The sequence below is a fragment of the Miniopterus schreibersii genome (genome assembly GCF_964146895.1).
Source record: "Miniopterus schreibersii genome assembly, chromosome: 1".
Taxonomy (NCBI): domain Eukaryota; kingdom Metazoa; phylum Chordata; class Mammalia; order Chiroptera; family Miniopteridae; genus Miniopterus; species Miniopterus schreibersii.
The window spans coordinates 165,254,258-165,269,288 of NC_138101.1; the positions used below are offsets into that span (position 1 = coordinate 165,254,258).

A 15,031-nucleotide genomic window follows, 5' to 3' on the forward strand; every position below is an offset into this window, starting at 1 on the left:
AGTCAGGTATTGCATGTTTTGAAAATTCTTGTGGCACACCAGTGTTCCTCTTGTGGCACAGTAGTGTGTCTGTCATGGCACACTGGTTGAAAATGGCTGCCATACATATATATATATGATTAATCCACCACCTTTTCTATATATTTACCTCTACCAGCGAGATTTATACTTTCATATGTTTTCTTGTTACTAATTAATACCCTTCATTCTCAGCTTAAAGAAGTCACTTTAACATTACTTGTAAGGCCAGTTTAGTGGTGATGAATTCCTTTAGCTTTTGCTTGTTTGGAAAATTATCCTTTAATGCTGAATGATGGCATTGCTGGGTATTCTTGGTTGGAAGTTTTTTCTTTTCAGCACTTTGAATATATTGTGCCACCCCTTCTAGCCTGCAGTTTCTTCTGAAAAATCTGTCCTATTGGGGTTCCCTTGTACCAACTAGTTGTTTTTCTCTTGCTTTTAGATTTTTATTATTTTTTAAATTTATTGATTTTAGAGAGAGAGAGGAAGAGACAGAGGAGGAGAGAAAGAAACATCAATTTATTGTTCTATTTATGCATTCGTTGGTTGATTCTTGTATGTGCACTGACTGGGGATTGAACCTACAACCTTGGCGTATTGTGATGACAGTCTAACCAACTGAACTGCTGGGCCAGGGCCTGGATTCTTCTTTAACTTTTGACATTTTAATTATGTGACTTGGTGTGGCTATTTTGGGTTCATCTTATTTGGAACTCTCTGGGCTTTCTAGGTCTGAATATGTTTCCCTTCCCACTTTCAAGAAGTTTTCAGCCATTATGTCTTTGAATAAGTTTTCTGCTCCTTTCTCTCTCTTATTCTGAGGCCCCAATAATGCAATATTACCCCACTTGATGGTGTTCCATTGGTCTTTTAAGCTTTCACTTTGTTACTTTGTCTTAGAGAAAAAGCTTTAAGCTTTTTAGCTGTAGGTTTGTCATATAAGCTTTTATCATGTAGAAGTATGTTCCATCTATACCTACTTTGTTGAGAGTTGCCTTTGCATGGGGTTGGTGCATACTGATTGCTTGAGATCTTGAAGATAGATAAATCTCCAAACAAGAAAGAAATGATTGGTAAACACTCATTTGCGCTGTAAGGACTGTTGAGGATCATTTACTTTGGCTTAACTAGTAAAGCATATCTTATGTATGATTTCTCAGAATTAAATATTGTTTTAACATAGGGTATCCAGCTCTATTTTACATGGTTGTCTACTTGTTAGTTTATAATATTTCACTGATTGTTTTATAGTTCCCATTTGTGGCATTTTAATTTTTTTGATAATTCTGTTTGTAAAAATTAGCCATTTTTCATGATTTGCAAATAAGATAAAACAATGAATAAAAAACTTTTGTGACATACATATTTTGTCTAGATTAAATTTAAGTTTTCTATCAGTAGATTATAGACATTTTACATAATTTAGGTCAAAATTCTGGTCTTTTGGACAAAATTTAACCAGTATTATGGAAAAATGGATATCAGGTACATACGAGAAAAATTATGACTTTTTCAATGCAAAATAAATTTTTAAAAGGAACTACAAAACAAAATACAGAATTATGTTTAACACTAGATTAAGAAACTTCCTCATTTTCTATGTTAAAATGCCTGAGGGCACTAATCTTCCTTATCTTAGTGCCCATAGCACTGAGTCTATCAACAAAGTTTGGTAATCTTTCATATGCATTTTTCCCCTCAAAGTGTCTGCATAAATCTTACTACTCTATCCTAATCAGATTGTAAACAGAAAACCAGGAATGCTTTGTATTTTTCTTTAGAGTGCAGTGCCCATAGTAGTTATTCAAATCAATACTGATTAAATATTGTTTGCCTATTACAAGTGTTGCAGCATATTAATACAGACAAACCTGGGCCTTGAGTCCTGTGTCCCCTACTTAGCAGTCTGTGTGGTCTTGAGTAAGTCACAACTTTGCTAAGTTGCCATTTTCTCATCTGTAAAATGGGGATAATAGTTTGCCTCATAAAGGCAGTGTGAAGTTAGTCTAAAAGCTTTGAAAATAAATGAGGCTCATTAGATGGGTCTAGTTTGCAATATTTCTATTTCATATAAACTTAATGTGCTTTCAGGTTAACTTTTTTTGTGTGCCTATAACTGCACTTATCATTCATGAATAGCTAAACAAAAAAGTCTGAGCCACCCATGAAGGTGGCAAAGCGAAATATGAAAAACAAAGCCACCTCAGAACCACCCAAAATTTCACTCACAACCTCACTTATGGTTAAGTCAGGATTAAAATTTGTTTTTTAATCCTCACCTGAGGTTATTTTTTCCATTACTTTTCAGAGAGAGTGGAAAGAAACATTGATGTGAGAGAGACACTTGGTCGGGGATTAAGCCTGCAACCCCTATGACCAAAATTGAACCTGAGACCCATCAGTCCGTAGGCCGATGCTCTAACCACTGAGCAAAACTGGCTAGGGCTAAATCAGGATTTTAGAAGTAAATTATGAACCACAAAAGGGACTGAGACCTCAAACTAACCAGTGTGAAAGTTATCAATTCTGTGATAGAAATGGAGTACCAGTGTGCTCAATCACATAGGAATCATTTGGGGATCTTTATAAAATGCATAATCTGATTGATTAGGTCAGGAGTAGAGGCTTGGATTCTGTATTAGCAGAATTTTTATTGCAATATTTTGATGTTTTCACTCTAAATACCAAGATAAATACAATGAAACTGTAAAAGTTCAAGGTGTACAAAAAACAAGAGCCATATTTGCAAATTATTTATTTACTGTTTAAGCTCACATTAAAAATTTTCTAAGAATGGCTAAGATGAAATATACAAGGTCGATATACACATTAATCTTTATCTGAGAAGAATCCTAGAGATGGCTTTAGATGAACTCAGGCTTTCCTTCATGAAACGTGTTCCCTTAAATTGGGTGGGGAACATCTGCCCTGCGGGCCTCATTTGGTCTGGCCCTGCCAAGACAACCGCAGGCACGACTCAAAATTCAATATTTTCATAGCTTTTTTTTTTTAAATCCTCACCTAAGGATATTTTTTCCATTGCTTTTCAGAGAGAGTAGAAGGGGGCGGGGTGGTGGGGTGGAGAGAGAGATCAACCTGAGAGAGAGACATCAATTGGCTGCCTCCTGCATATGCCCTGACTGGGGATCAAGCCTGCAACCAAGGTACGCGTCCTTGGCTGGAATCAAACCCAGGACCCTTCAGCCTGCAGACTGACACTCTAACTACTGAGCCAAACCAGCCAGGGCATAGCTAATTTTTAAGTTGATAATTTTGTATGGCCCACAAATGATGTCATAAATATCCAAATTGCCCTTGGCGGAAAAAAGGTTCCCCACCCCTGCCTTAAATCATGCTATGATATATTGCCATAAGAATAAATTTAATATATCTTTCAGAAAAACTGAGAAACAAAAAACTAACTTGGATTTATTATTAAACAACTATACATATGCTATAAAACCAAAACTATTTTATGATGCTGAGATGTTTAAATAGGTGCAAACATGATATAATTAATAAATTTTAAATATGGAATGCTTTGGTTATTAGGCTTTGACTTGGATTTTGGCTTGCTTGTGTAATTTTATCATTCCAATGAGTCATTCCAGGTAATCCATTCAAAACCAGACTTGCTCAATACTATTTATTACAAAGCACTGAGCCTTTCCTTGATTGGGAATACCTTTAAGATGCTGACAGTAGCAACACATTTCTCTTTTTCTTCACTCAGAAAGTAGAAATAAATCTCAAAAATAAAAAATTCATTCCAACATGTTAAAATCTGCCATAAAATCTTATTCATTCTTTTTAAAAAAGAAATTCCTCATAATAATACCTGCCCTGGGTATTGGTACATTATTGAAATACTAGACCTGTAACAGCTCCTCTCATACCTTGAAAGCCTATGGCTTGGTGATCTATTTACGTAAAAGATGCTTAATATTAAATATATAAGCAATGCTGTTGAAGCTTCTGGGGAGGATTCGCATTTAAAATAGTTTTTAAAATCTGAGTTTAATAAGAATTTTAGAAAAATAAATAAAATACTGTGGTGGCCCTCCCCCTCCCTCCCTTCTATTTTTCTCCCTTCACAAATTTGAGCTTAAGAGTTCAGGCTTCTAAAAAGCAGAAGAAAGTGAAATAGAACGCAGGTTTTACTATCCACATTTTCCTCTTCGTAGTGCAATGTATTACTATCACAAAGGCAAACTTGATTTTCTTTCCTTGAAATGAAGATTCCATCTTCTAGGACTTAATTTAAATAACTGTTCTTAGGAAGTCAAAAGAAAGTTTAACCAGTGCTTTTAACAAACAAGCAGCTATAAATGTCTATAAAATAATACATAATATGTGATTTTAAAGAGTGCTATTATAAAGTCTGAAAGCAAAATCTAAACATTTTAACATTTTAATCTCTTTAAAAGGTCTTTTAAAAAGCTATAAGCTATATTATAAATTGCCAGTTAAATTCCCACTCTAAATTACTTTACAAAAATAAACTGCTGCACAAATGTATCAATTAAGGTAACTATATATTTCTCATGTTGATCTTTTTTTCCAATCTCAAAAGTGCAGTAAAGCAAGAAATTAAGCACCTAGATGTTGGTTAAATAAACTTGCACTTGAGCAGCATTTTGATTTTGGATAAAAGAATTCTAAATGTAGTCTAAAACTTTCTAGAAAGTCACATTCACATTCATTGTACAGCATTTTACATACACATCAATACAGATTTATAAGAAATAAATATGTTAACCTACACTATTCATAATGTGAAAATTAAAATTCAACATGTGATCACATGCTATGCTAGCTATTTGAGAAATATGCTTGGTGCTCACTTCTGATGGCAATGACCTTGAGTAACTTGAAGATTATCACATAAGCATACCACAGATACTTAATTTATTTATGACCTTAGTGTAGACCTAACCACAGTTTTAAAAGTGAAAAAGATTCTCTGTTAAGTTCAATGCAGTAAAAGTAGTTGTATTTACTAGAATGTTTGCATTGGAAAAGGAAGATGGGGAAAGGCATGAGAGCAGATATTAAATGCTTTGAGGTGTAATTATAGGGAAGGATTAAAATTCTTTTTCCAGGGAGAAATCAGGATTTCTGATAAGAGTTGTCAAAAAATGAAAAGATAAGTGTGAACTCCCCATCCCACAAACCACTGGGGCTTGTTAGGACTCTTCTGAGGACTCCTGTGTTGGCAGGTGGGACTAACATGGTTAGGCCTGGAGAAACACTTAAGTTCCTTGATGCAAATTGTTGTGTTGAGATTGAGTTTCTAACACAGGACTTCTTAGGCAGTTTGCTTCATCTTTTGTTCCTGCCCATAAAGCAGTGTTTGATTTTGCTGTTGTACCGCTTGTAAATCAGTGGGTTTGGCCTTCTTGGGATACATCAAAGCAAATTTTTCTTATCTAATTGCTCTCCCACAAAAATAAATAGGTGACTGATGAGCTTTGTTAGTGTCCTACACCTAACAAGTCCTCCACCAACCGCATGCTGATGTAGGCTACAACACAGATTTTACTTCGGGAGCAAAAAGTTAGCCAACCTAAACTGTTTACTGTTCTATAGAGTTCTGGTTGTAAGGCTGAATGGGAAATCCTATTTGGAACTCCTTTATCTCAGATGGCATGCCATTGCTTATCATGTAAGAAATTCTTATTATCAGACTTGAGGTGTAGAGAATAGGAAGTGTGGAAATACTGAACCATTTACACAAGCAAATAATAATAACTATTCCATAAGTTAGAAGAGGTTTTCAACTGTAAAACCAAGGCCTTTTTTTCAGAAGATTACATTCACTAAAAGTGTAGAAATGAAAATCCCATTATGGCTCTAAATATAAGACAAATAAATAAGGTCACATGGTTTATACATTTTAAGTTCTTAAAGAGGCCGTATGTTATTTCAGGACGACAGTTTAAAGTATTGTTCCCTGAGTTCTTGAGGCAGCCCCAAATGTAATTTCATGCATTCCAAGACTTTAGAGAGAAAGAAAACCCACACTGTGTACTTCTCTCTCTTCTAGTAGCTTTTTTCCAAAGTGGTTTGTCCAATGCTTTCCCCATAGCTCAAATCCTTTAATAATGTGGCTTTATCTATTTTTTATAAGACAAGCTCCCAAATGAAACTTATAAGGAAAAAAAAGGCTGTTTAAAGAAAGTACAGTTTTAACATTAGTTAACAGTGCAGTTGAGTAAATCAGTTTTATACCTATAATACATCAAGAGTGATAATACTGTCATAGGTGTTAGAAGGTAGAGTTCTAAGAACTCAGGCTTTTCTTTACTTCAGCGGTTATTGAGTCCAGTTTCTGTTACCAAGCAGAAAGTCTACCAATTAATTCAAAGAATGAAACTATTAGAAAGAGAATGACTTTCCCATATTTAAATGCTAAGGAAGCATACATTTGGTTTAACATAAAGATCAAAACAACAAAATGAATTAGATCTCAAACTTAAAATATCTGGAACTTAATAATTATTTAAAAAACCTCATTCAAAACTGGGGTTTAAGGTTCATGAATTGTTTTCAGTATCTACCTTCTTGTTGACTACTAGAATATTTTAAAAAATTCAAAACCTGGGAATACTTCAAACAGTGAAATATGTAAATATTTGTTGGCAACTCCCACTACAGTCTACTTAGGAAACTCATTACAATGAATGGAGACTCCAATTCTGTTGCTGCAAGTTTTAGGTTGAAGCCATTAAAGGTTTTTTAAATTAAAAAAAAAAAAAGGTTGAGAGAATCTACTGAAATGTTCCACCCATTTCAGTAAAGTGCACAAACAAGAGTGTATCCTTTGGCTTTGCTATGACCTCAAGGGAGGTGTAGAAGTCAATGGTGCTGGTGTCAGATTCCTGACTATATTACTGAGGCTGGCAATCTTCTCTTCTAGGAGGTAATTTTTCTTTTCAGCTGTTTTTTGTCGCTGCTCAGTCATTTCCAGAGCTTTCAACAACTGGGCATTTTCAACATACAAATCCTTCACCACTGCATCTGCTTTAGTATTCTTGCAGAGCTAGAAACAGAACCAGAAACATCTTGACTCCATTTCTGTAATTCTTTTAAGTTAAAGTCTGACATAAGGACAGTTGTTTATAAAGGCAAATGGCTTCTATCAATTATATTCTTTTATTTTACAACACAGCTTTAACATCAGACTGGCATTGGAGGTACCAGTGGAGCAAATCCAAGCTGTTTGCATAATATGTTTGTAGAAGTCACTGATAAAAAGAACAATTTGATATTTGAGGGTTCAAAAATGAAAGTTTTTTTCCACTTAAGTAAATTAGATATTTTTCCTTTATTCATTCTCTAAAAATACTAAATACTTTTATAACTTAAATTTCTGAGTTGTAGGGTGTGAACTGTGTTTAACTCTGTTATTAATTTCAGATGCTTGAGCTTCCCATTTGTAACTACAGCCTACTAATTATTTAAAAATGTGGCTCATGTATTATAACAGAGATAAGATTTGGGCAGTTACTTTTCCTTAACTCTTCCTCTTTTGCATAGAGCCTTGTCTAGAAGATATATTCTAATATTTATGGTTAGAATATATAGTCTAGGTTAGGGTGGAAAACTTGTCAGCAGCCTTGGGATAATTTTATTATTGCTTCTGTTAATATTTTCTAATCCCTCGTCCTTCAATATACCTTTAACTCCTCAGTTACAAGTAATTTCAGTTAGGACATCTAAAAATATAAAGGCTTAAGGGGATAGAGTGGCTAATTAATTTACTAACGTTTCAGAGGGCAACGATGAAGCCCAGAACCTAGATGACTGGTGAGTGTTAAATACTAACCTACTCTCGCCCGGCTGGAGTGGCTCAGTGGTTGAGCATCGACCTATGATCCAGGAGATCATGGATCGATTCGATTCCCAGTGAGGGCACATGCCCAGGTTGCGGGCTCCATTCCTAGTAGGGGGCGTGCAGGAGGCAGATGATCAATGCCTCTCTCTCATCATTGATGTTTCTCTCCCTCCCTCTCCCTTCCTCTCTCTGAAATCAATAAAGACATATTAAAAAAACAAAAAACTAACCTACTCTCTGTTGAACTGTTTTAATACAACTTTCCCCCCTCCTACCTTCTAGTAAAAGACACTTTGATGATTCTTTATCACTTAAAGAATGAAATTCAAACTCCATGGCTCAGCCTGTAAGGCCCTCTACTGCCAGCTCCTCCCTAACTCTAGTTTCTTCTGCTTTTCCCTGGACAGTGTTATGCCAAACTGCTAATGCCAAAGTGTTTGCAGATGTCCACACCCATATGGTGTCATAATTCCACGATGTTTCCATAGCCTAGAATGCCCTTCCCACATTTCTTCACCTGTTAAAATCTTACTCAACCCATAATAGGTTTAAGAGGTCATCAGAAAACTTACTTTCAACTCCCTGGGTTGCATCAAGTATTCCTTTCCTGTGCTCCCCTCTACTGAAAATAGAGTGGACCCCATTTTCTTCATTTTTGAAACTACTACTGGCCAAATGATCGGTACTTTTGTAGGTGAACTATACTACATGTGGGTAGAGATTTTGTTTTGTTCATTGCTGTACCTCTAGTGCTTAGAATACTACCTGGCACATAGTAATTATATATTGAATAAATTAGTGATTAAAGGATTGAATCAATAAATGCTTATTTTACAGGGCTTTTTCTTTCCATTCTGTGTATTAAGATATAGGACAAAGGAAAGCTCCTGTCTACCTCTGCGTTAAGATCTTCTGTTGGGATTACTCTTCCTAAATTGTATGTATCTAGAAAACAATGCTGGGAAACTTTCTCCTGCCCAACCCCTACCAGCTCAACTCAAATTTTCCTAGAAACTAGTCCTTTTTGCATGTCTCTTCAGTGGATGTACATACAATTTCTAAACACAGAGGCCATACCTGTCACCAGAAGGTGAAAAGGTTCAGGCTGCTTGGTGGTCTTGGAGTTCAGGGTCTGGATTCTAATTCAAAGCATAGCCTTTTGAGTCGGGTTATAATCATAAGGTACTTTTTGAGGTGGTCATAGCTGTTGCAAACAGGAAAGCTAAAGTTCTAAATATTATCCTCCAATTTTTTACCAATATAAATTTTCTGTTTATTTAAGTAGGAATATTTACTGTCTTGGGCAAAAAAAAAAAAAAAATCTATGAGTTACTGTTAACAAATACACATTTTAAAAACTGTGGACAAATATATGCCTTAAAAGAGCTTCAGAAAAAATAATGTAGAACACAGGATTCATATTTTTGAAATGGTATGGGGGAACGTGAATCCTAAATTCTTCTATACATTCATAGTAGGATTTGCCTTTATTAGACAACAACAGTTAACAAGTTAATGGCAATAAAGGAATGTAAAACTGGAGTTAAAAGTGGAATGTAAGGTGGGTGGGTAGAGATGACCTGGGAGGCTCACTTGTTCTTTGAGCTGATTCACTTTCTCCTGAAGAAGCCTTTTCACCAGTTTCAATTTCTGTTCAACTTCCATCATTCGTTCCTCCATGACAGTTACTAGTAGTTCCTGGTTTCCCTGAAGGGAAGGGAAAAAAAGTATTATCATTTGAAAATCATGCCACACTGAAATGAAAACACTAGTAGTTTATTTTCCCCATAAGATGCCTAGAGAAAGGAGAGCAAATGTTTGCCTCTGTAACAGGAAGAGGGGATTTCTTTACGAAATGGGAGTTCTGAACACTGCATGGGTTATACATGTTAGAAAAGTAACCCTTTTCTAAGAGAAAGAATCAAAGATAAAAAAAAAAGAATCTTACCTGTGTTACCATCTTCCCCTGAGATAAAGCAAAATTCTTAAAACCCATAATTTAATACCTCTGTGCACTTTTAGTAAAATAGGTATCCAAAGTAAATTAAAAGATGTTAATCAACCTTCTATCTGTGATTTGGGTCGTTGCAATACTGTAGGCCTCTTAACAACAAAACCAAAACTGAATGTATTCAGGGTTGTCTAACATTTCCAATCAGCTTGCAATATGCGCATCTGTTTTTCCTTTGAAATGGCTGATTACTGTGAGGGTGTTAGTATTTCTTCATGATAATAACTCTTCCCAGTTATTCTACTCATCTGTTTCCAATTTGACTTGTCAATGTGAAGCAAACATCTGGATTGGAGGATGGGTTTATCATCTGAACAGATTTAAAATGAAGAATCTTCTCCCCACAAACAACTCCTAGATAAAATAGGGCAGAAAAAGAGCCCTGGCTTCTCCTCCTCGCCCCACACAAGAGTGACAGATTAAGGACTATGTGGGTTTTGGAGAGAAGAGGACCTGGAGGGAGACTTAGAGTACAACTGACTGCCCCTACCCATAGTCCACCAAAATGTTCACATAAGGAATTTCAGATTTTAAAAGGTTCTTCAAATGTTAAGCAGGTGTTAGTGGCTGATGGCATAACCAGCCTTTAAAAATATTCTCAAAAAGGCATCCTTTAAAAAGCACACAGAATGACCAAACATGAGTTGAAAGCCAACATTTGTTTGGTTATTAAATAAGAGCATTTCTTCAAACATAAAAGAAACAACTAATTCATGGGATTAATTTGAAGACAAAAATTGTAGTAGGCAAAAGTATAATGCAGAAAGTGAATTTCAAGAAATCAGGCTTTCAGAGTATCTCACTTTCAAAAAACCCTGTATTTTAAAAGATATAATGGCTTTCCAAAATTTAAACACAAATTGGAAAATGCCTGATTTCCATTTGCCTTAAAAACAACAACAAAACAAAGCACAACTAAGAAAGCAAAACAAAACGATAACAACTAATTAATTCAAAGAGCGTGAAGCACGGCAAAAGAGTGGAGAAAGAGGAAAAACAAAGGCAGCCATATTTAAAATTTATTTTATTGTTTTGTCAAAATTCTCCTTTTTCCTGTCAAAAAAGTACTGTACATCTTATACAAAACAGTATAAATAAACCCTGATTTTCTTCAAATTCCATATATAAAAGTAGTACCTTTTATTAAAAATAGTTACAACATGTGGAATGAGAAAATATATAGAATACATCCTTTCAAGAATCTCAAATCCACGCTTTAATGGTATAAATAAAATGATTTGTAACAAGCTGGTATTTGTGAACTTGATTCACAAAATCTGTCATTTCTACATAAATAAATAAGACACAGAATACTGCAAAGGCATAATAATAATAATAATAATAATAATAATAATAATAATAATAATAATTTAAAAGAGCACTTGATTCCAAAACATTTCTCAGCTTGTCTCTGTGTTTGTGTGGTATGTGTGGGTGTGTGGGCGTGTGCATTTGAGTATCTGCCATGGTAAGAAATGCCATCAATAGCAGCCCAGTTTTCACAGGTGCCCAATCCTTCTGTAGGAATCTGCATGCACTGCTCGCTGCTCCGGTAGCAAGGCCTAGAGAAAGAAGGCAAGTGGTACACTTCACCCTGATATTCAGGTTATGTTTTTGGGGGGGAGTCTAAATTCACACATTTATAATGCAAACAATTTTAAAAGCACACACATTAACACCATAGATGCAAGCAAAGCAACACAAAGGCAGAAGAAATCACATCACTCCACACAAGAGACAACATGCAGGTTCTGATAATATCCTTAAAATTAGTGTCTGCTCAGTTACCAGAAACAGGAGAACGTGTAGTGGCATTCTAGTGAGAGCACTAAGCAGTCCACCCTGCCACCTGACTGGAGGAATTGTTTTTTTTAGTATAAAAATCTTAACCTTTTTTGTCTACCTAATCCTGAAGTAACTGGAGTAATGGGATATTTATTTTTAAGCCTTGGTGGGTGGGTTGGGAAGAGCATGCTTTGGAAATAGTGTGTATGAGAAAGCAATGAGTAAAATCTTAGCTTAATCATTGGCTTAAAATGTCCAGCAAAAACTGAGGTCAAGGTTTCATAATTCAACTCTGTAATAAAGAGTTGAAGCATTTAATACCCCATCATCACAATTTTTACTCAAGAATTTAATTTTAATATTTGAAAATTGAAGTGGAATGTAGGAAGCTTCTAAGAACATGGATTTTAAAGCACAAAAGAAAAAAAATTTAAGGTTAGAACAGAGAACAGAAGTACATCATGACAAAGCATAGATATATTAGGAGAGGAAAAGATAACTGCTCTAATGTATAATTATAGTGTTAATGTGACTTTGCAAAGCCACTTTGGAGGGATTACAGAAAAAGAGTTGGGAAATTCCTTATCAAATATCAACCAAGAAGCTAAGTATTTGAAAACAGAAGAGCATCTAAACCAGAAAGAAGTTATTTAGAATTCTAAAATGAAGGCGTATTTTTAATTTTATTTATAATTCTGAATAAACGTGGAAGACCAAAGAGGTAAGAGGCTTCTGAAAAAGGATGATTATGAATGAAGCACTAAAGAGAAATAACTATTTGAAAACCTTGGTAATATAAGATTGTGTCTGGTAGGGAGCTGGGATAATGTTAATTGAAAGGGAAGGGGAAGAAGATCTTTATTATCTTAAAAATAATTTTTTATATAATGTAGTTTGAAAATCTCTAAGTGAACTATGTCAACTAAAAAGAGCCACTGACTGCACATTTGACTTTGTTAGTTGTGAAAAGTCCCCAGCTGTGAATTCCATGAACTCAGCAGTCTGCACCCTCTGGTACAAGAAAGCCCAGGAGGCTTTGTTAGTAACGCATATCCTAGAGTTGCACTTGAATTCTGTAATATTTTTGGCATCAGACAAAAATGTTAGGTCGATTGTGCACTATGTGCAAGTGATCTTGATACTTTATCATCAATTATGAATGTGCAAAGGAGACCCGAAACACTTAATTACCCAGCTGAGAAGCTGGGAGCTCAAAAGCAGCAAGCACTGCAAAAAAACAAAATGAAAGAGGCACTGCACTTCTGTGGATCTGTAATACAGGTAAGGTGTAATCTCTGACAGAAGATTTACACTTTTTATCTCCACCTTTCAGTTGGTTTAACTTCAAATAAACAGGTAAAATTAAACTAGGTGATCTGAGTTTCTACAAAGAGCCTCATACCTGTGGTGTGTTGGGTTCAGAGGTTCTGTTTTCCGGCTCCTCCTGCAGGTGCTGGTTTATCCTTTCTCCCTGCAGCAGCTGGTGTTGAAGCTGCAGAAACTGCTCCCTGGGCACCACCGGACAGGCTTGCTGCTGGAGCAGCTGCAGATCCCAAGCGTGAGGGGGTGGGCTAAGCATCACAGTGGACCTCAGGTGCTGCATCTGGGGGCGGGGCAAAGCAAAGCCCTGGTCAGCTGCAGGGCCTGCAATCACAGAGCTGTCCTCGGAAGTATTAAGCAGAGAGTAATGAAGCCTGACCCACTGATAGCCTGTAAATCAGGATAGCACCTGAGTGTGAGTAAGAAGTAAAGGGGAAGAATCATTTTGCTCAGGAGATAATATAATTAATAAATCAGTAGGCCTCCTTAAAAGTTTTAGACTTAAAACTGTTCTCCCTCACTCCTGAGTGACTTTAAGGGTATGAGGTACATGATGTACATAATGTCTGAATTCTTCATTTTTTACTTACACTAGAACATTTACTTATCCCTCTTTAAAAAACCACCACCACTACCAGGGTTGGAGTAGACAAAGGGGAGAAAGTGGTTATGCTTTAGGGCTCGCCACTTTACTTACCATTCATAAAGACTCTTAAAAGCAAACATTCAACAACTATGCAGTTTTCAAGTTAGCAGTATTCTTTCAAAGAATCTTGCATCTAAAATTATTTTAACCTATCTTGGCTTATCAATGTTATACTCTTAAATAGCACAATAAGATAGGCAATTCTGGGGCATAAGGAGATATCACAGAACATCTGGGAACTGAAGTGCATGGAATAGAAGTATTTGTTCAAGACAATGAAGAAATAGTATGTGAGTGACATGCCAATCAAAGTTGGAGACAGGAGAATGCATTGCGTTTGGCCAGTGAAGCATGCCAATTCACATCTGTCGACACATTTCAGCAGACACAGGGCTCAATGGGAGGCATGCAGCAAACATGACCAAGTACTAAACTCAAGAAGCACCTCCAGGCTTGTGAGAAGGGAAACAGGTCCTCTAAGACACAACTATAATGGCATGTTATGAAACTTCAGAGCCACTATCCATTTCTTTAAATCTAAATTTCTGAGGTGGGCCATTACCCATTTTGCAATATATTATAGATTCAGAAAAGCCACCACTTTATTTTCAGGAATAAAGTGTATATGGAGAATTATGATTCAATGATTTTATATTTCAATGAAATTATGATTTCAACGATGGTTTTCACCACGTCTTCAAATACTGAGTTTTAAATACTGAGGAAAACCTCATGTAAATATGAACACAGACATATCCCACAGTTAAAAGACAAATGAAAATGAATACTGGCTCTTACCTTAAGTACTTATTAACTGTTACAGTCAGGAGAAATGATCACATGTACAAGGAATTTAATGAGATGTCTCCATGCTATGAAATTCATTGAAAGAGAATGTTCTACCTTCACACACTATCTCAGGCAGAGAACTGCACCCTTCTCTGCTAGTTCCAACCACAGAGTTCTAGGTACAGGTTAGCCACAGACAAAACAAAAACAAAAGAAAATTACAGGAGTTATAAAAGGAAGAAAAGTATGAGTTATAAAAAGAGAAAGAAGAGTACACAGTGGGTGTGTTATATACCTGAATATGTGTGTTCTAGTCAGTAAGAACTTATAAAGGACCAACAGTTACTTTTCTCTGTATATAAATTGTACAGATATTAAAAAGTTTTGGGAATAGGTGGCGATGGTTGTAGAACACTGTGAATGTAATCAATGCCACTGAATTGTACACTTAAAAATGGTTAAAATGGCAAATTATATATATATATTTATCACAATTTAAAAAATTAACATAATACACCAAAACCATTGAATTGTGTACTTTAAATAGGTGAATTGTAGTATGTGGACTATATTTCAATAAGATTACTAAAGAATACAATTTGTATAGGTCTATACAGAGTTA

General features: G+C 35.5%; 1 protein-coding gene across 7 annotated transcripts in view; it reads right to left on the minus strand.

Annotated features, from left to right (window-relative positions):
- Nucleotides 1-4,028: 4,028 nt before the first annotated feature.
- NIN (ninein) overlaps nt 4,029-15,031 on the minus strand; it is a 94,870-nt gene continuing 83,867 nt past the window's right edge. For 4 of the 7 annotated variants that reach the window (XM_081147424.1, XM_081147421.1, XM_081147425.1 and 1 more), the window contains 3 exons: nt 13,057-13,257; nt 9,452-9,565; nt 4,029-7,063 (listed from right to left, as the gene is read on the minus strand). In XM_081147424.1, coding sequence (XP_081003550.1) covers nt 6,854-7,063; nt 9,452-9,565; nt 13,057-13,257 — 525 coding nt within the window. In that variant the 3' untranslated portion in view covers nt 4,029-6,853. Of the gene's footprint in view, nt 7,064-9,112; nt 9,566-11,284; nt 11,432-13,056; nt 13,258-15,031 lie in introns of those variants that run through there. The other 3 variants (XM_081147423.1, XM_081147422.1, XM_081147426.1) reach the window with 2 other exon arrangements.